At 42.2% G+C, this 26384-nt stretch overlaps 2 protein-coding genes and 1 long non-coding RNA gene across 8 annotated transcripts in view; all 3 read right to left on the bottom strand.

Annotated features, from left to right (window-relative positions):
- The window catches only part of SLC1A2 (solute carrier family 1 member 2), an 88964-nt gene extending 73216 nt beyond the window's left edge, over positions 1-15748 (bottom strand). The window contains exon 1 of one of the 3 annotated variants that reach the window (XM_064425031.1): positions 15731-15748. Coding sequence is in view for 1 of the 3 variants with exons in the window: in XM_064425029.1 (XP_064281099.1) it covers positions 14368-14384 (17 nt within the window). In the remaining 2 variants the exon portion in view is untranslated. Of the gene's footprint in view, positions 1-13274; positions 13431-14367; positions 14872-15730 lie in introns of those variants that run through there. The other 2 variants (XM_064425029.1, XM_064425030.1) reach the window with 2 other exon arrangements.
- LOC135303338 (uncharacterized) lies at positions 8241-9898 on the bottom strand. Its single transcript, XR_010364805.1, has 2 exons — positions 9759-9898; positions 8241-8831 (listed from the first exon to the last, which is right to left on the bottom strand). It is a non-coding gene; the product is annotated as an uncharacterized LOC135303338 (long non-coding RNA).
- Positions 15749-17714: 1966 nt separating the features above from the next.
- PAMR1 (peptidase domain containing associated with muscle regeneration 1) overlaps positions 17715-26384 on the bottom strand; it is a 57180-nt gene continuing 48510 nt past the window's right edge. For 2 of the 4 annotated variants that reach the window (XM_064425025.1, XM_064425027.1), the window contains 4 exons: positions 25005-25071; positions 22587-22819; positions 20926-21221; positions 17720-19986 (listed from right to left, as the gene is read on the bottom strand). In XM_064425025.1, coding sequence (XP_064281095.1) covers positions 19450-19986; positions 20926-21221; positions 22587-22819; positions 25005-25071 — 1133 coding nt within the window. In that variant the 3' untranslated portion in view covers positions 17720-19449. Of the gene's footprint in view, positions 19987-20925; positions 21222-22586; positions 22820-25004; positions 25072-26384 lie in introns of all 4 variants that reach the window. The other 2 variants (XM_064425028.1, XM_064425026.1) reach the window with 2 other exon arrangements.

Genomic DNA, 26384 nt, shown 5'->3' with positions numbered 1-26384 from the left:
GGTAGCGTGCTGGGTCTCCTGTACTTTCAAGGTATAGCCAGTTACTTTCCCCTTGCTTTGGGGTAGTCATATCTGTGTGAGAAATTGCTGCAGAGTAGCTCATGCACAGCCCATTAGCAAATAACAGAAGGCAAGCCCATACATTTCCAGACAGAGTGAAGGACTTCTAAAGAAAGACTTTCAGGTAACAGGTAATCCAGCAAAGCATTAGAATTTACATGTGACACGTATCAAGTATCCTATGAAAGTCTGGGCTTGAGCAGAAAGACCAGCATGTTCCATCGACACTGCTTTTGCTGCCAGCCATACTGGCAATAGTCTCACCGAAGGAAAAGTAATCCTGAAATGAAATTTTCCACTTACAACTGACGAGAAATGATTGCCAGAACACGGACAAATAGCCAGAGCAATCTGTACTGGCAAACCCAAATAAGCAATGCAAAGCTGGCCAAGAGAGCTGCAATTAAATGTGCACCACCTTCCTCACATTCCTTGGTAATTAACTTTTATTTGCTGTTGCAAAATGTTAAGATCTAAAAAGTAACCAAGAAGCAGAATACCTACCTTGCATCTATTAAAAGTATTTGCTTAGCACTGTGAAAATCCCAGATTGCACTTTTTCCTCACTTCCTTTCCAGTTAAAACCTGACACTTGTATAATGAATTAGTTCTAGCAACTACCAAGTATAATTCTAGTTCAGGTGACCAACTATTGCCAATAATCTGAAGAAAAAAAAAATTACATAGAGGCTCATAGTGTAAACAGAAGAGAGCAGGCAGCCAGCACTGTTAAATCCTACTAGTTTTTGTCAGGTGTCACTACTTGATCAGTTCAGAAAATTGAGACTGAAAAATTTTCAGCTCTAAGGGGTGCCAAAATGTCTGGGCAAACTTGTTGGACACTGCATGCGAACAGTGATGTGCATGTGAGTGTGGGTATTTGCACTCACAGTCACTGAGAACACTCACAGGAGACAGTCTGGTTATGAGTCTGCCAAGAACCACCAAGGACTGCAGTGCAGGGAGGGTCTTCAGAAGAAGTTCTGTCCATACAGGACTAAACAAGGTGTACAAAACACATACACTTTGTATGTGAAAATGAGTGATTTTATGAGAGTACTGGATTTAAGGCTAAAATCTGGAGTCTTTTCTGTCCCACATACATAATCTGAGTATTTCAAGAGGAATTACAAGTGTAATTCTTGAACAGAAGTATACTCATCTAAGAAGACAGAAAGATAAAGATATAGCTCAGCCACACCTCTAGCACCTTCTCCAAACTCTGGACAAAGGAAATGTTGAGGAGGAAATACAAGATAAGGATGTCTAGTACACTCATTAGCCATTATAAACAATCACAAACTTTTAAAAATTAAAACACCTGCTAGAATATTCTAATTATACTGGGATGGGACTGTGAAGATCACTTCCACAGTGAACTTGGACCATGATGATGAGAATTTGACAATAAAACCTTAAGAAAGGTGTTTTGAGGTCAGTAATACCCAGTTATTGTCAGTTTTGTCCTAGAGACACCTGACAGGTTAGTGGCAGATGTACCTTGGGATGGAACAGTGACTGCATGCCTTTTAATGTGTTTCTTTTAGTATGTGTCTAGTATGCATCTTCTTTAAAGACCATACACAATAATTGTTTATGGCCAATTTCAAGAAACACTATTCAGTTTTTTACTCTTTGTAGTGCAAAAAATATTTTTCTAGGGTGTGATCTTGCTATCAACTGATATAATAACTTTTCTGTCTCCTGCTACTCTGTCCTGCTAGACAGAATCTAAAGTTATGTCACAAGTGTAAGTCATTAGGAAGAAACTATATGTTGAAACATGACACTTTATTCCAGGAAACTGTTAAAGGAACAACAAGCTTCAGATAGATTTTGACTCCTGTTCCTGTGTAATCTTTTGTAATTCCTGTTCCTGAGTAATCTTTTGTAATAGTCCACAAAACAAACAGTGACGGAAGATTAGCAAAATGCAATAACCTGATCACATGCCAATAGAGATCTTTCCATTCCAGCTTTTGATGTACATTTGGCACTAGTGTATTTCCCATCACTGGTAAATGTCCTATCTATCTTTCAGGTATGTGTTCTTGATGTCTAAAAGCCTAGACTTACAAATCAGCCACTTCTAATTAACCCATCAGTTCACAACAGAGCTTATAAACAACACTTCTGAGAAAGGCAGTTTGCTTCTAAAAATGAATCATGATTGTCAGGTTTACAGATAATTTCAGCTTCATCTTGGGAAAAAGAAAAAAAACTGAGATAAAGCAAAAGGAGAATGTAAGCTTTCCCAAACAATTCAACAAATATGAAGACAACATGGTATTTTCATAAGAGGAGAGAAACCACTGCAGGTCCACACAAAGAAGTAAGTTGAGCCCCTCATCTGGTCTCCATCTGCTCTAGTCAAGCAGAGCAAAGGCATAACCAACATCACCTGTGATGAAAAATACGGGAAACAGAGAGTTTTGCATTGCCTGACTGGCCATGGTGACAGGACAATTTTCCTATCCACAATGCAGATTCTGGTGTGACAGGGAGCAAACTTTACACCTTAACTCTCCATCTATAAAGACAAATTTTGGAAAATTGTTCTTCCTGTACATGTCATTTTAGCCACGAACACACCTTAGGCACACTAGTATCACAGGATAACTAATAAACAGACTGGAAAAATAACACCTTTATGTTACGCTCTTGATATATTATGGGTGAGAAGGGGGGTTGACCAAACTATCATCTTTCTTGATGGCAGAGAGTATAAGTAGAGGGTAACTGGCTAGAAGTTAAAATCCTCCTTCTCTTTCTCTCCTCCTTAAAAATAATGAAGAAACAGAATATGGCAGTTATTGTGATGTCCTCATGGTGTCCAAAATTATGAAAACACTTACAGGATGCTGTATGGTCAGTGAGTAAACCCAGGGCAATTATGAGGCATTAACACCCAGGTATAAGATAGTAATTAATTTGTACCACTCTTTTCAGTTCTCAGCCTTGCAGCCACGTCTGACCTCCAGGCACCAAGTGGTGTTTCTGCAGCTTCAGTTTGATGTTTGATGTGCCTGTCCAACCCACACCCCATTCTGCCAGGGTCTTTTCATCAGCACTGACCAGCTTCCAAGGGACAGTGTTCAGTGCTCCCTTTGCAGAAGTAAAGCCAGTGGCTTTGATGTGAGAGCTCTAGCTTTTTCTTCTCATCATCTCCAGCACTCAGCAGGCTATGGCTGTCAGAAGCAGCCTAGCAATCTCAGACACGTGCTGACTGCTTAAATCCTCCTGTATTTGCAGGAGGAGGAGGGATATGTCAGTTCTTACACTGATTCAGGCATCACAGTGATTTTGTACCTTCAATGCAGAGCCTGAATAGAAATATTATGAACTGTTACCACCCAATGGAATTAAACTGTCACTTAACACTTTTTCAAGTTCATTGTATCAATCCTACACTGTCGTTCCATCAATTTGTCAAGGAAGTCTAAGCAATGAACAAGTTTTATATGCAGGTCGAATAGCATGACATAGAGCAGAAAATCATTTGTACTTATCAAAACAAAGGGCAAACCCAGACTGAGTGATCCAGACACATGGGAAAACTTCACAAATTAAGTATTATTGATTTTTGTGGTTTTATTGTTAGGGGCTACATATGCTGGCCTCACAGGGTATTTTGGGAGCAAGTTTAAATTGGACAGAAATAAAGACACAGGCATTCGATCTTTTCTAAGACTACATCTTTACTACTCCCTCAAGACATAAAAATGCATTCTATTCTCCTGACTTGGACAATACATACAGATTAACTAACCACTGATATTTTGAATTAGAAGCATTTATCTGTAGGTTAGTGAATAAATAATGCCTACAAATTGAGTTGGTTTTGGACTCCACCTTTCTCCTTGTCATCAGCACAGCTGCTACATCAAAGGGCCATAACAACTGAGGCTGTCTTTCTTTCAGCAACAAAAATGCATCACACAAAGAGGTTCTGGTGATAAACACTGCCACACCTTTGCTGCAGCAGCTTGCTGCAGCTCTGTAAGAGAGTGTAATTGTCCAAAGCAGACAATTACCTGTCTTTGCACTGTAAATGTACATAACACCTACCACACAGCTGGGCTCTGACCCCCAGCCCAGGCTTTCGGACACTGTCAGCACAATGACAAAAGGCTCAAGTGGATTGATCTCCTAAAATGCAGAGGATTCCAAAACATACACAACGGCAAAACTGAAACACCTAAACTCAGCAATGTACCTCCTTTGTGGAAAAGCAGAAAGGTGCAAGTATTTAAGAGCACTTGGTAACACAATACCTCCATCTAAGCCCGGAAGCTGTTCAGACTCCACGTCAGAATAGGATTCCTTCAGTGTGAATTTAGCTGCATATGTTCTTGGTTTATGTTTCACTAAATCCTTAACTGCAACTGATAGTAACACCATCATTATTAAATATTACTGAGGCAAAAAAACAACTGTCCTGGCAAAAATAATCACCATAAATACCAACCAAGGTATTGGGATTTTCCCCTTTGCACTATGATCTTGTGTCTACTGCCAGGCTGCCAAAAAATATGAGGCTTACACAACCACACTGTCCCTGTGGGTTTTATTGTTTCCTGCTGCCCAGTAAGTCTTTCCACCTATTTACTGATTTCAAGCCAAACACAATTAGGGGATCAACATTCAAAAGATACTGAAGCCTCAGTTACTGAGAAAGAAGACCCTCTAGACCTCCCTGAGAGAGGCTGCAGTGGGAGTTCAAGCTTTATTTGGTTTGCAAGGGTGCCACCGTGTGACACAAACCCGTTACCAGAAAAGGTGACAGGAATGTCCTCCTCAAGGCACTCCAGCAACTCACTTGAAGAAATGGTGACTGCTGTGAGGCCCTTCTGCCCTAAGTGTTGAGCCCATTACCGTATCTTTGAGAAGATCCTCTCCAGGTTCCCCTTGGAAAGGATTACTGGGAACCCCCTTCAACAGACCACCAGGGAACAGATGCCTGCAAATGGGACAGGAACAAAAGCAAGAAGAAAAGAAACAGCTAATCCTGGAAGCAGCAGCAGGCTTCCTACTAAAGTGTTTTGGTATTACAGTGAGACAGGTTTTGTATGTTTCTTCCCTACATAGCTGTGAAGGTTCCTCTGGCACTATTTATGTCAACAGAAATAGTATTTCCTAACAGTTTCCAGCATGGGACACTGCAAAATGCCTGTTCTAAGTTCTCCTAAAAGGTCGGGTGAGTGATTCTGATCTGTTTTCCACTACCTGACCTAAATTCTGTGATATAAATAGCAACCAGGTGTTAATTAATTCCCATATGCATGCATGTATGTGGATGACATGTGTTTATATACACGTGCGCTTTTCAGGACAAATCTTTTCTCAGTACCACAGCAAAAGTAGGTCTTACACAGATAAGGACCAGATGCTTAATTAATGAGAGAGCTTTCTGCCTCAAAGGAAGCTTAATAAACCATATATACTTGAGATGCTGCCTCTGCCATTGTATGTGGCCCAGAACCCCCTGCACACTTGGCATGAATTTGCAACAGAATCCTCTACATTCTGTGTTATTGGAGACCATGGTTCACCTCCAGGCATGCTTTGCCCTGCAGCAGTCTGTGCTGCTCATGGCGAGCAGGCCAAGAAATGTTCATTAGTGACTTACACAGGCAAGTCTACCCAGACTTGAAGGCCAAGGCAGCACCTCAGCTTGTGGCTGCAGAAGGAGCTGTGCTGCCAGCATGCACATCAGCAGCTGGAAGATGATGAGAGCCTGCCAGGAACACCTGCCCACCAGGGAACACTTACCTGAGGTGTATCAGTGACCAACTGAGGGTAAACTTATATTAGCATTTTAGTCCAAAGTGAGCTTCTGGAGTGAACCTCCTGAAGATGCCCACCTGCTGTGCTTCGATTCATGTTAAGGAGCTGAATGCCATTTGGATTAAGCTATACCAGGAATGTACTCTAGAAGCACACCTAAGTAACCAGCACAGTGAGGACTTAGCGGGTCCAGCTGTCTCTGATGGGTTGGATTATTACTCATGTATACATAGCCTAAATGCAATCTCATGAAAAATCAGTACCTGGATGAGTGTGCCAGCAGTACAGGGCATCACAGCCATAGCCAAGAACTAGGATATGAAGGATACTACATGGAGATGGCTGGATACCATGTATTTGTCATGCACAGAATCTCAGAACAGTTAAAGTTGGAAGGGATCTCTGAAGAACCTCTAGTCCACTCTCATATCCCCAGCTACACATTATGTATGTGTCGTCACTTCTTCAATTAAGGAAGCCATGGTCCCAGGCAGTTGGTGGTTTGTAAAACCCACAAATGCTGGCCCTAATTTTTATACTCTCAAATAATTCTGATCTTTTTTTTCCTTGCCTTAAGAAACAGGCCTTGAGACTCTGTATGGGCTGAACCTGGGATACAAAGGGTACCTGTGTCTGCCTGGCAGATCCATACTAGTGCTCTCCTGCACTCAAGATAATTAGCTGGACTTAGAGGCTGTCATTAGCTTGGACACAATACCGGACTAATACAGTTACACCACTTTCAGGATCTAAACTGGTCCCTGGTCACGTTGCTCCTCCAGACTGGAAACATGTACCAGAAGTGTTTGTCAATCCCTATAAGAGAGCGCTGCATCAGACACACTTGTCCAAACGAGTAGGAACGAGCAGGTTTGTTCCCTGCACCTTCCAGACAGCCTTTGTGAATGATGTGCAGGGTCAGAAGCTTAGCAGTGCACGTGACTTGCTTAGCGGTGATCTCTGTCATTGTCCCTGCAAGACAGCAAATCCCCAAGATCCAAACTTCACTCAGCTGTGGGTAAATGACAGTACAGAAAGTACAATGAACAGTTGGAAAGGCAAACACCAGGGGTTCCTGCCTCAAGGGAGATGAAATCCACCATCTGGAAACCACATGGTATGGCTTGAGGAGGCCACCAGTCAATCAGAAGTGCAGTCATTCCCAGATGTGAAGCACAAATCTGGCAGTAGGGCTAAGTGAGACTAACTTAAATCACACAGAGATGTGAACTAGCAGGTGATGTAACCTTAGACCCATTTACCCGTTTTCCCTAGGATAAAAATGAATGCATTTACACTTTTGAAAAGTATCAGCATTCTATTACCAAACTGACCATTTTCTCTCTCACACGGATTTTACACTCGGATACATCTCTGATTATTCTTAATCTGCCAAAGAGATGATACATTAAATTTAAGCTTGCCCCAAAATACCTACTTCAGAGGTGCTGTCCATTATCCTCTTATTAGGGATGCAGTTGATAGTGAACTACCAGAGAATGAGAAAAAGCTCAATTCATGGATGGGGCTCAAGGACTTCAACTTTGGGAGTGGCAGTAGCATCCTGCTCACTGAACATTCAGGCAGGCAGCCTCTATGCCTCAATATGTTACCAGTACTAAAAACCAACCCTGCAAAACTGCAGTTGTGAAAATCAACACTGCGAAATATACTCGCAGGGTGTGAGATTGACAGAAAAAAAAAAAGCTAAAAACTTTGTAGAAATTTTGGAAGCAACACCACTGAGGCAGCTGAAGTCAGAATCAGATATGCCTTTTTATGCAACCTGCAGAAAAGGAGGATGAGGGAGGACTTTATTGTTCTCTACAACTCTCTAAGAAGAGATTGTTGGCACCTTGAAAAACACAAAAAAATGACAAATATTTTCTTGGTCTACTCAAAAGATTTCTTTAATACACAATGAAATTTTTCCTTTATATTGGAGGGCCCACAATTTTAGTGTTCTTAACTGAAGATAAAACTAAGAATTTATTTTTGAAAAATAAAAATGAAATCATTTTAGTTTTTAAAATCTCACTCTATCTTCTTTTATTCAAAACACTTCAATGAATTTGATTTCTCAGACACAGCAGTGAACCTGAAATACTGCATTTTCTTGAATTCCACACTGGTCTCCTAAAGATGCCTGTAATTAGCAGGAGTATTCCTTAATTGTTTTATGCCTTGGTCATTTTTTAGTTCTTCCTTGTAAGGATCCCAAATTTGGAATTGCTTACGTACAATCAAAGATGTTGAAGATAAAAGAAAATATTATAAGCTTTGAACTTAGTCTGTTTTCTTTCCAAAGGACTGAAATGTATTGTAGTTAATTGTCTTAAAACTTCAAGCACACTGAGAGCCTTAAAATTAATACAGAAGTAGGATTAAGTATATAAAAGCACACTTATTTTTATTGCTTGTATGCCTCTGGTAATAACATTTTAGAGTAATGAGCTGGAGGCCAAAACTGTGTGAAACATTGTACTGAGTTGGCAAAAGAGGAGTTTAATTAGTGGATGGACAATTACAGAAATGATGGATTTGACAGATCCAGCCAGTGTTTTCAAGAAATCATACAATTAATTGCCCTAAATAGCAGGCATTATAACACATTCTGCTGGCGAAGGGAATTAAATCCCACAGAAAATAGAAAGGTATTACACGAGAAGGTACTGAAGATGAAGGGTCACTCGTTAGCACTGCGCCCTCACCCCACACCCCTCACATGCACAGACTGCTTTGGAATGGAGACAACTCTTTACAGAGCCAGCCCAACACTGAGGCTCTTGTTAGTGTGGGATCCATGTCCACATAGAGTCCCAGCATTCCCACTGTCACCTACACCACGAAGGAACCCACATGCCAACCACACTGCCTCTGAAAGACGACAGAGTTTTAACGTTACTCTTCTTAAACTGAAAAACTGCGACCCTTTAAACACTGCTCACAAATTTAGAGTTTTTAGCAGTCTTCATTGGGGCAGCCTGTAGATCAAGGGGAAACAGGAAAATGAAGAAAAGAAAATTAAATGTTATAATTTGCTAGCACAGCAATATAGTACTGCTTTGTATGCTGACTTCTTAGTGCATTGTATACAAACATCTACACGTATGTCCACAGAGAAGGCTGTACATACATAATACATATATACACATACATGCATTTATTTCACAGAAACCTGTGGGAATATAAGGCTTTTGAAAACTTCAGTCATTTTTTAAGATAGTACAATCTCCATATATCTAATCCAATACTATAACCTGCTATTCCTAAAAAGTTCAAAATAAATAAGCATCTGTAGATTTTATAGGAAATGTATTAATCCCTGTGTGTCTATAAAATTATCTGAATATGTATAAAAATGGAGTTGCTGTCTAGGTGATAACTTCTTTTTGAAAAGCTATCTCAAGGCCAAACTGAAGGTTGGGGCCATGAGAACTATTGTGTAATTTAAGGATCACGAGTTATCTTCTGTAAAGCCTAATTGTCTTTTACTGAAATTGATGAGAGATTTGCAATTGACAACAGTGAAATGAGGTCACAGCCACAGCTGATATGACTAGTTACTAAGCTACATTCACTCCATCTGTCCCACAAAATGTCTAAGAAAGTGCATAGGGTAAAACATCTCCATCCTATCCTGGTGCTCATCAAATACCGTGTAAAAATAACAGTGAGAGCACTTGGAAGATTTCATCCTCTAAAGCATCTAAACATTTGTGCCAGAAGAATTCCTCAAGTTTCCATGTAGAGAAAATTTGTGGGTAAATTACAGAATAAGAACTCAGATGACAAGAAATGTGTGGGTGTGCTTGTTGTATATATTTTGGCAGATCCTGAGAACCCACTCACTCTCCTATGTAGGTGCCTGAACCCTACGATGAAATGCCAAGTTAGTTTTCCTGACTCACCTAGGTGTGTCATGCTGTCTCCAGGCTAGGTGCATAATACATGCTGGCAATCTCCCTTTCAGGCTTTGTCTTGACAATGTAGCAAATGGCTTATGACTCCTGCTCCAAGATCCAAAACCATCACAGCTGCATGACTAAAAAAATAATCCTGTGTAGTAAATGAATTCTTAATGTTCAAATTTGTTCAAAAAATTTTGGCAGGTTAACTTGTACTTGTATTCACAGAGCTTTATGCCAGTAAGGTATTTATTATTTGTGCCTCCTGTGCTAACTTATGTTGACTAATAACCATCCATCTACAGCTAGTATAAAACCTGTGTGTGTTCCACTGCTGTGGCTAATTTTGGATAAATCAAACACATGCTCTCTGGTCTGGACCAGACTTGTGTTGTTTGGTGATCTGGTAGCACAGACAAACAGTACTCCTGACAGTGGAACTGCAGGTTCAGAGACAGTGCACCTTGCGATGAAGATAGGAGTATCTATAGACAAATGTAGAAACAACCAAGTTTGGAGAGGAGGAATGGACTTCAGATGAGTTTTTTGGGTTGTTTGTTTCCTTCTAAGTAGAGATAGAGATAAATACCAAGGTGGGGATCTCTGCACCTGCCATGCAGTTTATCTGCTAGTGTGAACAGAACGGGAGCACTGCATTTGTGCCATTTCATATTACACAAACACCATTTATACTGTGTACGTAGAACTGAGAAGCACTATTTCACTAATCAAACCACAACGCCAAGCAATTACCCAGTCTTCTGTCTATTCAAACACAGTGATGTTTCATACTCTTCCACTTCACTGATTTATTTTGTTAGCAGGGTGCATACACACACACACACACACACAGACATAGCAGCACAGTTAACTGTGCACCACAAATCTGAACAGATGACATCTCTGTGCTTTTCATAAACCTTGCCTGGGACCACTCTCCAGAACTGAGACCAATGGAAGTGGAAGAGCCCACATTGGTATTATCAACCTCTGCAAAACATGGTGATCACACTCAAAGTGCCCACTGGGAACGGCCGCTGGCCCACACTGACTCCCTAACCATGCCCATGGACTGAGAGGGCTGCCCAGCCAAAGGCCACCCTGAGGCTGACCTGCATGCAGAGGGCTGAGCTCCCGGCTCACACACCTGCCCTGCCTAAATTGCTTCTATTGATGCAGTGATAGTGTCTCCTAGTGGCTATATTCCTGAAGGAGCAGACCCTAATCCAAGCTTCACACCTGAAAATCCTGCTCTTTAGAGGCATACAAAATACAAACACATCTCTAGATTTTTAGAGTATCTAAATCAGCTCTCTGAAAGTTTGTTTGGTTTTGGTTTTGTTTTGGGATTTTTTTTTGACAAATAAAAAACCAGCAAAACAATAGCAAGGTACATTTTTCCCTTTAGTAAGACTAAAGATAAAGATAAGAGCCATAATAAAACCATGTGAAGCAAGGACTTTGCTCAGAGGTCTGAAAGCAAGAATGGTCATCAACCGATCAGAGTGAATCTCATGTAACCTTTAGGTCCTATCCAGACCCTGTGAAAGCAAAGGAAATGCTGAAATGCTCTGCTTTGGTGAACCTCCATAGATCGATATTGAGCCCTACACCAGACACCAGAATCTGTGGGTATGGACCCACATCCTGGGATCTTTGTACCACACTAAGCACTTGTGAAAGGCGATGCCAGCAGAGATCAGGAGGCCAGGTCCCCCAGCACCATCCTGCCTGCAGTCACAGCCAGCAGAGGACGTTTAAACAGAACATAAAAACAAGAAACCTTGAACTGTATCCATACTTGGTGCTAGCCCTTCCTCCTTGAACAGGATATTTTCAATTTTCAGCACCAGCTAAACACCAAAAATCCATCTCAGTGATGAGAACTGTTTAGGAGATTTTGTGAAAGAAAGACTAAACCTTCAATATACAGACAGCGTAAAACAAAACCCCACTAGCTGGAACTACAGTAAGGTAGACCCAGAGAGCACATGGGTCTGATTTTGCCATGTTGTTGAACATTTCCTTTCTCATTTTCTTCCAACTGAAGTTTCCCATTGCTGACCATCCTCTTGGACCAGAAAGATTTGTGCAACAAACTTCCATACATGGATAAGTTTAACCAAATAAAATATTGAAAGAAAAAGAAAAGAACGACTGGAAAGGCACAGAGCAAGGAAATCTTTCCTACCAAATCCTATCTGCAAGTGACAACTAACTCTTAACAATGGAACATGAATTTACCTTCCTCTGTATATACATCAGGGCCTTCTGTTGTTCATTAAACATCCTGTCACACACCTGACATCCTCACTTTGAAGATTTTACATAAGCTTCCCTGTTAGAAGTCACTACAAAAATTATTGTAGTTGGAGCAATTTTAACAACACAAAATAAAACCTTTATATACTTCTGATTTCAACTGACATATCTAGCTGAACATCCCAAGAGTGACTAGATGTAAATATGGAGTGTATCCCTTTGTTCCCACCTCCAGTAGGTCCTTTTCCATGTACCTGTGTGTGCCTGAGATAGTGCCTGTTGCTGCAAGTAGAGCAATGTTTCTGCCACCATTCTCACATTGTGCCAGTGCTGGTGGAAAGCATTTCTTGAACAAGGTCCAGTCAATATTCACTTTCCCTGATGATCCTTTTGGTGCCGCAGTTTGCTGACCTTTATGCCAGAGTGAAAGCTAATCTCTACCCCCAGCTTTTCATTTGAGGGAAGAGAAAGATGAGAATTCAGTTTTAGAAGAGGTTTTTACTGGTAAACATGGATTGGCAATTGAAACGCTTCCCACTCAACTTCTTTTTCCACACCTCCTTCAGCTGTCACAGGCCGCTAACTGAATCATACCAAACAATTTCAGTTTGTCTTAGTCTAGGTAAATTTCCTACAAGGTTTGAAAACAAGGCCTAAACTTTTTGTTTCTTTTCTCCCTCTGACAATTTAGCTCTGTTCCATAAGAAAAACAAAAACATGCATCTACTGAAGCCTTTCTGGTTTCAGCACTCTGATCTTTTGTAGCCTGCCTATTCAGTCAAATTCTTTTAAAATCACCTCTCTTTCTACACACATTTAAAACCTCCTTTCATCCAAAGTTGACAGATCTCTCTAACACAGCCACCTCTTATTAAACTCCTGTACAACTGATCCCACCTTCCATCACTGGCCCAAAACAAGCACAGACCTCTACAGCCACCTCATGTGGGAATACAAACAGCAGATGACTGTACCATCCACAGTAGAGTGATAGTTGGGATAGTCCAAGGATGCAGAAGGGAAAGAGCTGCAACCCTAGGCTGGTCCTTCCACCTCAGCTTCTTCCTCATGGCTCTGATCATTTGTTGACAGTATCTAGTTAAACAGAGGAAATGCTACATAGCATTAAACAGCAACACTGCCACCAAAACAAAAATGTATAAATTCAGTGCAGAAATTCTCTGCAAAGGTAAGGCAGTAGCAAATGATAAATTAATGACTTCTCTCACAGTCCTGTGAAAAGCCAAAGGGACTCACGTATTTGTCCTCTGTTAGACTGAGGGATTGTCCTTTTCCCAAAGCAACCCAAACCAATACTTTCTAAGCTTCCATTCCTCCCGAGTCAACTGCTTGGGGGCCGCTGCAGCAGCCAGCTTCTTCTTCTGGCCAGGTAATGGGACACTTGTGTGCACACCCTCCCAGACATGTGTTGGGTTATTTAAATCAGCTCAGCAAGTCTTTTAGCCTGTGAGACACAAAGGCAATATAAACAGAGCTTCCTTTTGCACTCTGTCCTTAGAGAGTCCTATCTTGAGCAGATCATGCTGATACAACATGACAACATCCAGGGATAAAGGGGAGGCTCACACTAAACGCAGTCTAATACTAGGTAGTGTTATAAGAGGGCAAGCAGAGATCAATGAAATCTTTTCTTTCCTACAACCAGCAAGTCTGTAAACTGAACAAGCCCCCTGCCTCATCAGAGAGCGATGAAGCGGGCGACTCCTGCAATCCGAGCATGGGTAGGGACAAGAGTTTCCTTCCAGGGGACACTACCAGAGCTGAACTGTGTTTGCTTTTCTTTAAAGCCTCTTGTAGAACCCTTTGCCCTTCCCAGCATTTTTCTTGCTAGAACTTTAACGCATTTGGCACAGAACTGCAAAATTGCACAACTCCTCAAGAAGTTGGATTTGTTTGTTGCCTTTTGAAGGGATGGCTGAGGGGACAGGTTTTCGATTATTTTTGAAATTATTATTATTATTATTAACACTACTGTTATATCTAGGAAGAAGCTTCCCCCTCCCTTCTGAGTGAACCATTCACTTGTACTCTTCTTTCACAGGCAGGTGGTTTAAGCTTGATCTGCCCTCCAGGGGTTAAATAAAGAAGTGATGGGAAGGAAACCCAAGACCTTTTCAGTGGTTCATATTTGAAATTTTTTCCCTCGCTCTCTTCTATATGTGGATCGTCTGCTTCTCGTTTCTTCTCGCTCCCTAATTATTGTGTTAGGGAATGGCGAGGGGCAAGGATTAACAATGAAGCAGATGACAGGAAACTGTTACCAAAAGAACAATGCCGGGCATCTCCCCCATCCTCCCGTTCCTCCCACCCAAGAGATGGTCCCCCTCACCCTTCTGTCGATGCCATGGTTCCGAAAAAAACCCTGTCTTCTCAAGGGTCCAAGGGATTAATTTGGACAGCAGGGCGCGAAGGAGGTTGGTTCTTTGGTATAACCCTCGCTCACGTCTGGGAAGGAGCACGCAATTCCTTGTAATCCTGGGGGCTCCGCAGGGCGAGGATCCGGCAGCTCCGCTCGGCGGCTCTCCCCCACCCCGCCGTCCCAGAGGAGGCTCTCGGTGCCCCAGGGACCGGCGCTGCTGCGCCGCGGCCGCCCAGCAGTGGCCGGCGGGGCGAGGAGGCGCTGGCACCTGGGCTGCGATCCCCGGCGCCCTCCCCTCGCCGCGGGGAGCGTGTGCGTGTCTGCGCGGCTGTGTGCGAGAGCTGGGGGGCGACTTCACATCGGCGCGGCGCTGGCTGAGGCTGGATTGGGAGGTTTAGCCCTCGAGCCGTGGATTTGCAGTCAATCCCTCTCTATTTTAGGCACGGGCTGACATCACGAGCCGTTGTTACTCCTATAAATCCCCCCCAACAGCTCCTTGGCAGCAGCGGGGGGGGCGGCGAGCCCCTCGCAGGGGGAGGGCCGGGCGCCGCCGACCGCGACCTGCCCCGTTCGCCGCGGCCGCCACCGCCTCCCGGGGCAGGCTCGGCACGCCGGGGAGCCGGCCGGAGCCGCGGCAAGGCGCGATCGCACAGACACGCACACCGACAGACACGCGGCCCCGCTGGGGTGTCCGGCCGCCGCCGCACACCCGTACGTGCCCCGGCCAGCGGGCCGGCGCTCGGCCGGCAGCGGGGTCCCACAGCCCGGCCCAGGGGCTGCGCCCCCGCAGCCGCGGCACCTGCCCCGCCGCGCCGAGGCGGCAGCAGCCTCCCGGGAGGCCCGGCCCGGCCCGGCCGGCCCCTGTCCGAGCCGTGCTGTCCCACCGGGACGGCCGGGGCTCGCTGGCGGGGCCGAGGGGCCGCTGTGCGGGGCCCCCGCCCCAGGGACGCGCAGGGCGCGGCGCGGGGCCGTGCTGCCCCCTGCCGGGAGGTGGGCGCGCCGCGGCGCCCGGGCCCCACCTGCGGCCGCGGCCCCGCAGGCCCGGCCCGGCCCGGCCCGGCTTGGCCCCGCACCACCGCCGCCCCGGGGAGCGACCGCCGTCCTGCTCGTGGCTGCAGCCTCTCCCCACGCCTCGTTCGGGCCCGCCCCGTGCCCCTACCTGCGCCGCCCCGCCCCGCCACAGCGGGGGCGTCGCGCCTGGCCGCGGACCCGGCCCTGGACCCGGGGGTCGCCCAGGGCATTTTTGCAGCGTAGGGCAGGGAATTTCTGTCCGGTTCTGTACCCGCACTCAGGTGCTGGGGCACAGAACGCTAGCCCAGACACTGCCACACACCTTCGCTCCCGTTTCTCTCAGCTGGGGCTCTGTCCGCCAACCTCAGTGCTGTCTGTCCATCCAAGTCTGACCAACCTGATGTCCCGTTTCACAGGGAACACACATTTCTGCACAGCTCGTTCCCTCCGCACCGAGGAGGTGGCACGGAAAGGCAGCAGCCATGCGGAAGCCCCCTGACACCGTAAGGAGCGGGGAGGCTGCAGGGATTGCACAGCTGAGCAAAGCCTGCCTGACCCTCCGCACCACTCCCACTCCCCCAGGATGCTTTTCCTGCAACCAAGCCAATTCCAGTTACTTGCCCTTAAAAAATGGCAGGATGCAGCCTATCACGCAATCCCCAGTCCTAATCAAATACACATTTTTTTTCTTGTAATCTTACCATGGACGTAGGCTTTCAACAGAAATCTTTTACAAGGGCAATTCTCTGAGAGTAACTGAGGGTGCCTGAAAAGAGCTTGTATTTCAGTATGTCCATTTCCTTTCAGTGCTATTTTTCAGCTAAGCACCCTGGCTTTTGGGAGTAATTTAATGCAACCCTGAAACATACAAAGGAAAAACATACACTCGTTGGAGGGAATAAGAATGCAGAGCGTGTTTTGCTCTCCTCTTTCCATAGCAATATCCTTATGGCCTTTCCAGAATGCATAGCTCTTTTTCCTTGGAGGGAAAATGAGCTGCTATCCATGTTGTGCTATTTCACACCCTTTCCCCAACAGATGGCACAGATCCTCACCTGTTTAGAAAGAGATGTTTGAAATAGTTCTACGTCTTAAAAATAGAGTCAAGCTATCAAAGATATTAGCAATTCCAGGTCACACGTTGCATTTTTTCAAACATTTATCCCTAGTTTTCCTCATTATTGGCATTAGATGCTAACCCCTGCATAGTTCTGCTCAGTCTGTAAACAGGAAACTACTGTGGATAAGCCTGACAGAAAGGATGGTTTGTAATTCCTGGGAATACTCGACATGGTACAGGTGCTTGGATATGTTGATATGGCTGCTCACTCATACATGTGAATACCTATGTCATACAACCAGAGAAATAAATCCTTGTGTGGGCATTTAAAGACAGACAGATTTGAATCTAGGATTCAAAAAATATTTTAGGTCCAGAAATGGAAGGAAATGCTGCAACCTCATCCTCCTCCTGTAAAGGGCTGTGCTAAAATCTGAATCCTGGGGTTGAGAGGTGTCTGGCTATTTTCTTGCTTCTGCTTTCTTTGAAGAGCATCATGGCTGTGAAAAGAAGGGTTTGAATAGTTGTTTGAATGTTTGAATAGCATGCACAGCTATAGCAACCTCCTGAGATTTTAATTCCATGAATTCCTACAAGTTTCTCTTCAAGAATGTACTTTTGTGTGATATACAGCGAGTGAACAGCTATATTGTTGCTGTCCAAGCCCAGAAACTTTCAGCTGATTTGAAGCCAAATGGGGATGGGATTCAACACTGAGGAGCAGTTAGAGGATCAGTAAATATTAAAATATGATTGATCTTTCGAAAAAGGAGAAGAGTGAGGTCTAAGGCTGGAATGAAACCAGACTTTTGCAGATCTGTTTGGACTGGACAAAACCTAAAGAGAGAAAAAAGCATTTAGAACCTTGTCTCTCTCAGTTGTAGCAGTAGAGAGCAATAATATTATGGAAAGAAATGCAGTCTTAGTGTTTTGAGTAGACAACCAGCTCACAGGTCTTTATAATTTCTGTTTGCCATTAAATAATACAATAATTATTTGGAGTGTAGAAACTCTCTAATGTAATCATGAAAGAGCTTTCTCATTTCATTCTTTCTAATGGCTGTTAGGAAGAAACACATGTTGACTTTCTGCAAGTTTGTGCTTCTCCAAAACTGACACCTAATTTACTCTAACCCATTCTGTCAGCAGGGGAGTACCACACATTCATTGGCATGTGTTCCTCCCGGCAGAGGAATGAAACACATCATGTTTTTCACATTTAATTCAGGATTTATTTTTTTTTCTGTTGTTGCCATGCACTTTGTCAGCCAAGCATAATCTCCTGGCAGGAGAAGACAGACAAACAAGATAAAGAGAAGCAATATATTTTAATTGTAGCCCTTAAACTTTTTGATTTAAGCAACATCATATGGTCCTATTGCCAGCAAAAACAAGGAAAGTGCAAAAGCATACACAACAAGTATTTCTGCCAAGAAAATAAAAAATAAATCACATGGAATTATGTCCAAAACTAATTGTCCTTTTAGCAGCAGTTTTCAGATTCAAAAGTGGGTAGAAACTACTGAATGCTAAGAAACTTGTAATGAGATTTTACAGCAGTAGAGAATCAGAACTGAAATCAGGTTTGCTAACTTCAAGTTGCCATAGCCATGCAGTAGGCAGAACACAACTTCAGGACCTGAGTCCTTCTTGGTAAGAGCACTAAATCTTTTCATCAGACTCCCAGCCTTCACATCCAGCTATGGCTGTAAGCTGTTTTGGGCACTGTAATAATTTGAAGGTCTTAAAAACTCCAGAGTGTCCTATATGACTTACCAAGAAATCATTACTGATGGAAAACAGTCATTACTGTCTCTTTTCCCCAAATTTTGTAGGGTTAATCCCTAGTCTTTAGCCATATTAGACTGAATAGAGAATAGAGAATGATTTAGTGAAAGAGCAGTGACTATGGACCATGAGGACACCCAGGTGTCTCCCTGGACAATATGCCCAGCAGGAGAATTTTACCATCTGATGTCAAACAGTTCAGCCTCAGCTCAAGAAAAGTGCCTGCTAAGTGTGAGACCTGGACATTATTCTGCACCCTGAAGAGCTACAGAGGAGTAATTTTACCACAAATGTATGGGAACTAATGGGAACCAAAAGTTTTCCTGGGGTTTTCATAGTTCTGTGAAATAACCCACTTGGGAAAAAAAACGTATTTAAAGCATGTTTCATGTTTTCATCTGTTTCGAATACAAGGTGAAAGAGAACTCCTCTGTACATTTCATTGTAGTGGTTCATGTACAATAGTAGCAATGGGTGTATTAAGAAAAAAGAATCTTATTTTATATATATATATATATATATATATATAAATAGTCCTTGAATTTTGTGCTGATTCTGCCTTTTAGTGTTCCTGAAGAGTCCCAAGTAGGAGTGACATGCAAAGAGACAAGGGCAGTAGAGAGTTCCAAGAGTGTGACACAGATAAAGCAAAAATGGATCTAAATAATGTCAGACATGAGTATGTAGGTTAAAAAAACAAACCATGGTTTATTTAAATGTGTAAAGTACTTGGGAGGGAAGAAGATTACATTGTACTATGGCAATACAGACAGCACATACCACAACAAGCTCATCCGTCATAATGAATTCAGGCTACTCTTTCCAAACTCTTAATCCACTCAGTCACACAGATCTTTGGGAGAGGCTCACCAATTTCTCTAGGGAGCTCCACACTACAGATTAATTTCAGACAGAATTTACTGTCCTGTTTCTGCATGTCAGACTCAGGAGCAGAGCATCGTCCTCCCACCAGGGGAGACAAACAAAATATGGCAAAACTTCTCATGCACTAAGACCCTCTGTCATGGGTTAAGCAAAAGTAGCCCGATGAAATATCTGATCCTAGGACAAATTACCAGGCTGCCTGCCTTAACCTTATCCCAGATGTATCTCATCACTGGGATGAGAAGCCTAAAGTAGCAGAGACTGAGAGAGATATTATACTATAAAATGCCATTTCCAGACTCAGACTTTTATTTCATGTTCTTCTCAATCCAGTCTTTGAAGGGAAGAGCTTTGGTGTAGCCACTGTAGAGTTCTAGGCTGCAAGTTTTATCATAACCCCAGCTCACTAATCCCATTAGGTGCCACCTTAGCTCAGGAGATGCTTTTCCTGGCAAAGCTATGGCAGCAATCCCACCAGTTTCAGCAGGGCAAATATTAGAAAAGGCTGTGTGGTCTTGTTTGGCACAGAACATGCTGTCAGTGATGCTGACTTGTATCCCATTATCCTCATACTGTTGCTCACACAACAGTGAATCCACCATCTGAACAACTCCCATGCGGATTGTGTCATTCTTGTATCCATGATCTTTAATGTCAGCCAATACCTTCCAGCCAGTAACCATTATCTTTAAATCCTCTGTGGATGAAGTCAAGTCATGAGAAGATGACAAGCAAATGGGTTGAACACGACTGCTGATCCTGGCTTTGTCCAAGAGTTTTATGACAGCTATATCAGAATCAAGTAATATAGGGTCATAATTGGGATGCACTATGATGGCAGAAATCTGGAGAGGAAACAGAGTAGGAAGAAGTGTAGGGTTAACAGCAATGGCAGGTCAGCAGCACTCTTTCCATACTACTAAAATACATTTTAGTTTATCTTCTTGCATACACTATGGTGTTCTTTCACTCAAATGAGAAACATGCAATACATTACATAATATTGGAGCCAAACCTTTACTGCTCATGTCCTTAATGAAATGCTATAAGAACAGATAGGATTCCTGTAAGAAAATACTGTAAAAAATGTAATATATTTTCATACAGGAAAAGAATGAAAAAGATGGGATTAGAGAAAGAAACTAAGAAGGGGTCAGGAGGGAAAGAATCAAGTTAATTATTTTGGATAAATTCCATTAATTAAGTCAGACACGCACCCCACACTTCCCCCCAAAAAGAGAGACACATACCCAAAATTGCTGTATTTCTCATTTTTACTTCAGCCTTTCTAGTTCTGCTTGAAAGAAGCAAATCACTCTGGTGAGCCCAAGGTGCTATTTTTGGAGCTGGAGTCAGACATAAACTTCTTTCAGTTTAGAGCTGTACGGCCTTGGGGCTGAGAAGTGAAATGTGCTCATGGCATCAAACCAGGATTTAGAGCACAAGTGTTTCCCTCATAAATTATGCTAATCAATTTTGACAGTCGCTGGCATCTCTTCTACTTTTTTACTGGCAATATCACTCAAGATATTATGGCCCATAGAACCTGAGCTATTCTTTTAATTAGAGGTGAATGTATGAGTTGGATGGCTTCGAGGAATTCAATGAACTACAGCATGTACCCTTCTTATGGCATTCCACTTGAGTCTCTACAAATGCATTTCAAAGAACAATATGCAAGAGAGTGCATTGCCCAAAGGGTCACCTTTTTCTCTCCATACAAAACAGATGTGATCAGCATCTACCTGTACTCATCATTTGTCACTCCTGTCAGGCTTACTCACCCTCAGGTTCTGGATTGTTTTTTCATCCCTATCATCGTCTCTGTAGAATTTGCCCAGAACCACCTTGAGCTCTGCTGTCTTGAGCACGATGGTCTTGCCCAGGTCAGTGACACAGTGGGCTGCCACCACCACGGTGCGCTCATTCACCAGGGCCCCGCTGCAGATCAGGATCCAGGCCCCTTTCCGAAGGCTGCTCTCCTTCACCCCGTTGGCTGTGCGATAGATGGCTGCTTGCCATGGCCACCTCATAGAGGTCACTGCCTTCTTAAGGGTGATGTTTTCTGCTTTTCCACAGACTGAGGAAACATGAAGCAAAAAGTAGGTAACACTTTCTCCCCAAAAGAATCTGAGCATTACTCTTGATTCCTTCTTAGAATGTGCCAAAACAACTAAACTGCAGTGATGAATATGAAGGACAGTTGTCTAATTAGTCTCTGTCTCTAACCTGCAAAATTATAAGAATATTCAATATAGCTTTTTAAAACAATATTCAAGTTTTCCATTATTATCTGAATTCCTGGGTCAAGTAGGAATGTGGATTTAGCACTTGAGCAGGTGAATTTTCACAATAACCTTATTGAGTTGCATTATAATGAGATGACTGCAGAAAGAAATGAAAAGAACACCACTGATTCTTGTTTATCATAAAATGCCATAAAGCCATCAGTGCACTAAAATTCATCCTAGGCAGTCACAGTATATTTTTGAGGGCTCTCTTGGCACAAATCTTTGCACAGGTCAATTAATGCCTATAAGAACAGACTTGCCTTGCGACAAGAATGTTGAAGCAAATGCATCTAAATCAACAGTCATCCTGGTGAAAAGAGAAACCTCTGCCTTGTTCTAGGAATGTGTTTTCCATGCATGGACCTGGGTAAAACCCCCTATATCATGAAAGGTTTAACTTCAGTTGAAAGAGTTACATTGCATTGTTGCATTTCTTAGTCTCCCTTAGGAGTCTTTTCTTCCTGGTATGTAGTGTGTGCATGTCCATAGTGAACATGATACTTTTCAAAATACTTTATATGATCTCAAAGTAAAACCACAAACAAGAACAATTAAAATTTGTTTGTTGTTAAGATCGACTTTTCACAGTTTGCTTGATGTCAGTAGTGGGGTTTACCAAGTCTTGTGACGTTGTTACCCTAACTTACTTTGTGCACTACCTCCAGATTAGATTTTATCTAGACTTAGAGTTCGCAATATGAACCCTTCCTTGGCAGGTTTTATTAAAGGAAGAGCCTCTTTAAAATTGCAGACTCTCCCTTCTATTGCTTAAACTTTGATGTTTTTGTCAGCTGTGTGCCAAAGTATACAAATGAAAGAAAAAACCCATTTGTAGTAAATAATACAGAAAAATATGAAGTGGTAGTAGAAAGCTGTTTCAAATCAGGAGAAAGTTTCACTATACCTCTTGCTCAATAAAAGAGTAGAAAAATTAATGGCTAATTACAGTGCTGAAAGCCTGATCACTTTACCATCAAGTTCTACTGGTGGATAAAAAGACACATATATCCTTCATGCTTTATTGCTCCTTTCTCCCAGCTGGAAGTATAGGCAGCCCACACTGCTGTGACTCCGTAAATATCTAACATGAACACACATCCTGTTCCCTCATTCACCCAAGAGATATGCACATTTTTTTCCCCTTGGAGACTCACTTGGAATACACACAGGGGCTCTCCCACTCCATTTTCCTGTCTTCAGGCAAGTCCTCCTGCTGCTGCCCAGGCGGCGGTAGAAAGGAGAAACACACTCATACTGGAGCTGAGTGTGCAAGTGCTGGTACCCGGGGGGCAGTTCTCCAAACGGCAGTGCTGGCTTCTTGGTTGGATAGATTTGAAGCTTTTGCTTGCTGAATGCAGAAGAGTAAAGTTGATGCAAAGGGGTTTCTCTGTTTCAAGGCACAAAGCACACAATAATTATAATATTATAAAAGCAATCATTACCATAACTTTATCACCAGTTGTGTTAAGTATCATTTAAAATCACATGAAGTTTGCTTCTGAAAGAATAAGGAAAAAAACATAATTCCAGCATAGTTTAGCAATACTCCTATTTACATCCCAGCTATTTTATTTACATATATCTGCACATATATATAATTACACATATGTTTATATGTATCCTATTTGTGTCTCTTTTTTCATTTTACAGTTTCTGAATTGAAATCAATTGCCTCTGAATGTGGAAGTTTTTTCTTTTCACAATAGGACTGAGATACCATTTTTTAAATAAAGAAATTATACCTGAATTTGGCATTGTCATAATTAATTCTCAGTAGAGGGGAGATAGACACATCTTTTCTCTAGTGAATATTTTAATAGACAGTATTAGGAATTGATTCAGATTAAATGATGTTGCTAAAGTTGCTTGATTTAGCAATTAACAGAGATAATTGCCTCACCACAGAGATTTCATAATTTCATAATTGCTAAGCTTCCACTTAGAAATTGTACTGATTAACTGAAACAGGGCATATAATTAAGAAATAAATATATGCACCAGCATAGATATGGACCATAAACTTGACTACAGTTATACTTAAATTTTTATCATTTAGAACATGTTCCTTGCTTTAATACTTAAAAGAGCCTATCTACACAAAAAAAACCAAAAAAACCAACAACAACAACAAAAAAAACCCCAACAAACCACAAAAAAACCCCCAAAAAACACCAAAAAACCCCCCAAAAACCAAAAAAAAACCACCAAAAAAACCAAACCCACCCATGTTTTATGCCTGAAAAATTCAGCAGGAAATTAGTTTCCCTTGAGATTTCTGGTACTGCCTACATCCAGAAAAGACTTTTTTTTTCCTCGGGATTATTTCATTTTTTATCACAGAGAGACACAGACCACTCCACATATCCAATCTGTGAGGTGATACATACATAAGAAAGTAAGTTACAAAGAACAACAGCAATGGCAAGTCTCTTGTACTTTGGAAGAAGGATGAGAGCTGCTGTGGTCATAGCTAGTCTGCCAGGGTACCATTCCAAACTCACAGGTAACTTGCAATATTGCATAATCTAGACTTTACCTCACTATTGACCTATGAAATGGAGATTCTACTCCAAGGGATTAAAAACAGTCCACAAACATGAGATGCCATCATCTCATAGCATCTTATGGGTGGGAGGGCATGTATGTTCTCTCACTACAGCTCATACAGTGTTCATATCTGAAACATAAAAGACCTGTATTCAAAAGTTAATAGAGAAATTTAAGCAAGAAAATTAAGTAGCCATTAAATTAATTAATTTATGCCCCTAATGGCTACTAAAGCCTTATGCCAGCTTCTACAATCATCCATCACAGACCTGGAGAGTGGCAGAGTCTCTAGGCATCTGCTACTGGCTCTTGCCAGAGACAGGATATGGCTTGAGCTGCACCTTTATTCTGACCTGATATGACTGTTCTTAGGACCAAAGATGAGGACAGTTCTTGCACTGAATTGAAAATTAAATTAGTCATGTACTTCAAAAATAACCCTGAAATGAGAAATTACTACTTGGACAAAAATGAACCTGAACATTGCAACATATCTAATTCTAATGGGGTTTATTTCAAGAACTCATCAGATGGGTTAGCCCAGGAAGGATCTAATCTTTCATTCCTTCCTCCCCTCCTACTCCACTTCCTCGTCTCTCTCATACCCAGCCTATATAAATTGTGCTGTATTGCTTTGGTGGTGAAACTTACTGGGAGCAGGTTGCATTGCCATACCCTCTTCTCTCCTTGTGCTCTCCCTGTGCACTAAGATGGCACATGTTCATATTTTTCATCATTGGCCCCAAGGAACTGTTCTTAGACTGTTCTCAAGCTTGCAAGCAGAATTCCAGCATCATCCTGTAGTTTGTCTGTCTCTATCTGTGCATTTCTTCCTGGCTGCTTCCAGCAACTGGCAACCTGTGCTTAATCAGAGCTCCCCTCCCAGCAGCTCTCATTGCTCAATTATCAGTAGTTTTGTAGGAATCACTGCTCAGGCAGGCTAAACACATGGAGTGAAAAGGAGAGGAGGGGAAAAGCAATCACATTTTTTTCTTTAAACTGTAGTTGACATACTGCATTCTCACCTTGATTGAACCTGCATTGGAAGCACTTTCTGTCTCACCAGGTCAGAGATCTTTGGCTCTCTGCAGGCTAGAAAAGATATAATGTTGCACAGTACTTTTTCACATTCACGGCTCAAGTGCTATGGTTCACACACATTTCCAGCCTTTCCTCTCTCTAGCTATAGTGGACTGGATTAACAAAAGAGGCAGTTAAGTTACGTGTGTTTACGATCCCAAAACCTAAAGCCTTGGAAAAAAACTTCACAGTTTACAAGATCTATCCCATTTACAACAGTGGAAGCTACTGAACTAGTCTGCGTTGGCACTTTCAGGCACGGAGGAAGATTTTTCCATCATTCAGCATGTCTGAATGCCACACTTGCACCACTATGGATGATAGTTTTGTGTCAGAGCAAATTTTTCCAGTAATGGAATTATATATAAAAATATGGAATTATATATAAAAATACTTCATTTCCATCTGTGTAGCCCCACACAGCTAATCGGCATACAGAGAAAGGCTGCAGGATATTATGGACTTTTAGGAGTCTGTTTGTGCACTTATGGATAGAATTGGAGCCTCTGATTCAAAGGAACACGTCAGAGTTACCTAAATATGTGTAAAATAACAGAAAGGAGATCTAAAATTTCTAGTTTTGCATATTCAGTTTACTTACTTTAAGATTAGGATAAAATATTCAAGTTCAATTAACTCTGCCAGGGTCTCCTTCCTGCTGCCTTGAGTGGAAGAAAAGGAATCTTGCAGGATGGATTTTATCTGTATGCCTGAGCCGTTGTTCTCTGTGTAATTTAACAATATCTAGTTCTTTGTGATTGATATATGTGTTAACCATTATGTCAGTATCACAATATGCATCAATAAAGATGCTTTCCACAGATGACTATATGCTTCAGGGAGAGATTATTTTCATCTAAAACAACAGAATAAAGCAAATTGCCCAGGGGACAGACATATTTTCTTATATTATCATCATTTCAGTTTTTAAAAAATCCATATGTCAAGAAATTGTGTTCACAAAATGAATTTAGCAGTTCCCTAGCCCAAATTCATTCATTCATTCATTCATTCATTCATTCATTCATTCATTCATTCACTCACTTAGGATTTCATACACACTTAGTAGAATAGCTCCAGGTTAAGAGCATAGGATTTAAAGGTGTGATGCAGTGTTTTGATGAGTACATATCATATTGTACAGGCTCTGCCTTTTGCATTCATGACTGGTCCCATTGTTTTAAAAGGATTGTGAAAGGACAGTTATTCCCTGTGACAGCAACCGATTGTTAACGGTCTCATGAGACAATTATTTCATTCTATTTCAATTCCCTCTTGATCTTCTTTGATTTTGATCTTACGCAGGTTCAGTCCTAGAATGAGGA

The sequence above is a fragment of the Passer domesticus genome, chromosome 6, assembly GCF_036417665.1.
Source record: "Passer domesticus isolate bPasDom1 chromosome 6, bPasDom1.hap1, whole genome shotgun sequence".
NCBI classification, from domain to species: Eukaryota; Metazoa; Chordata; class Aves; order Passeriformes; family Passeridae; genus Passer; species Passer domesticus.
Note: the sequence above shows the minus strand (reverse complement) of the source record. Positions and strands in the feature narration are given on the sequence as shown.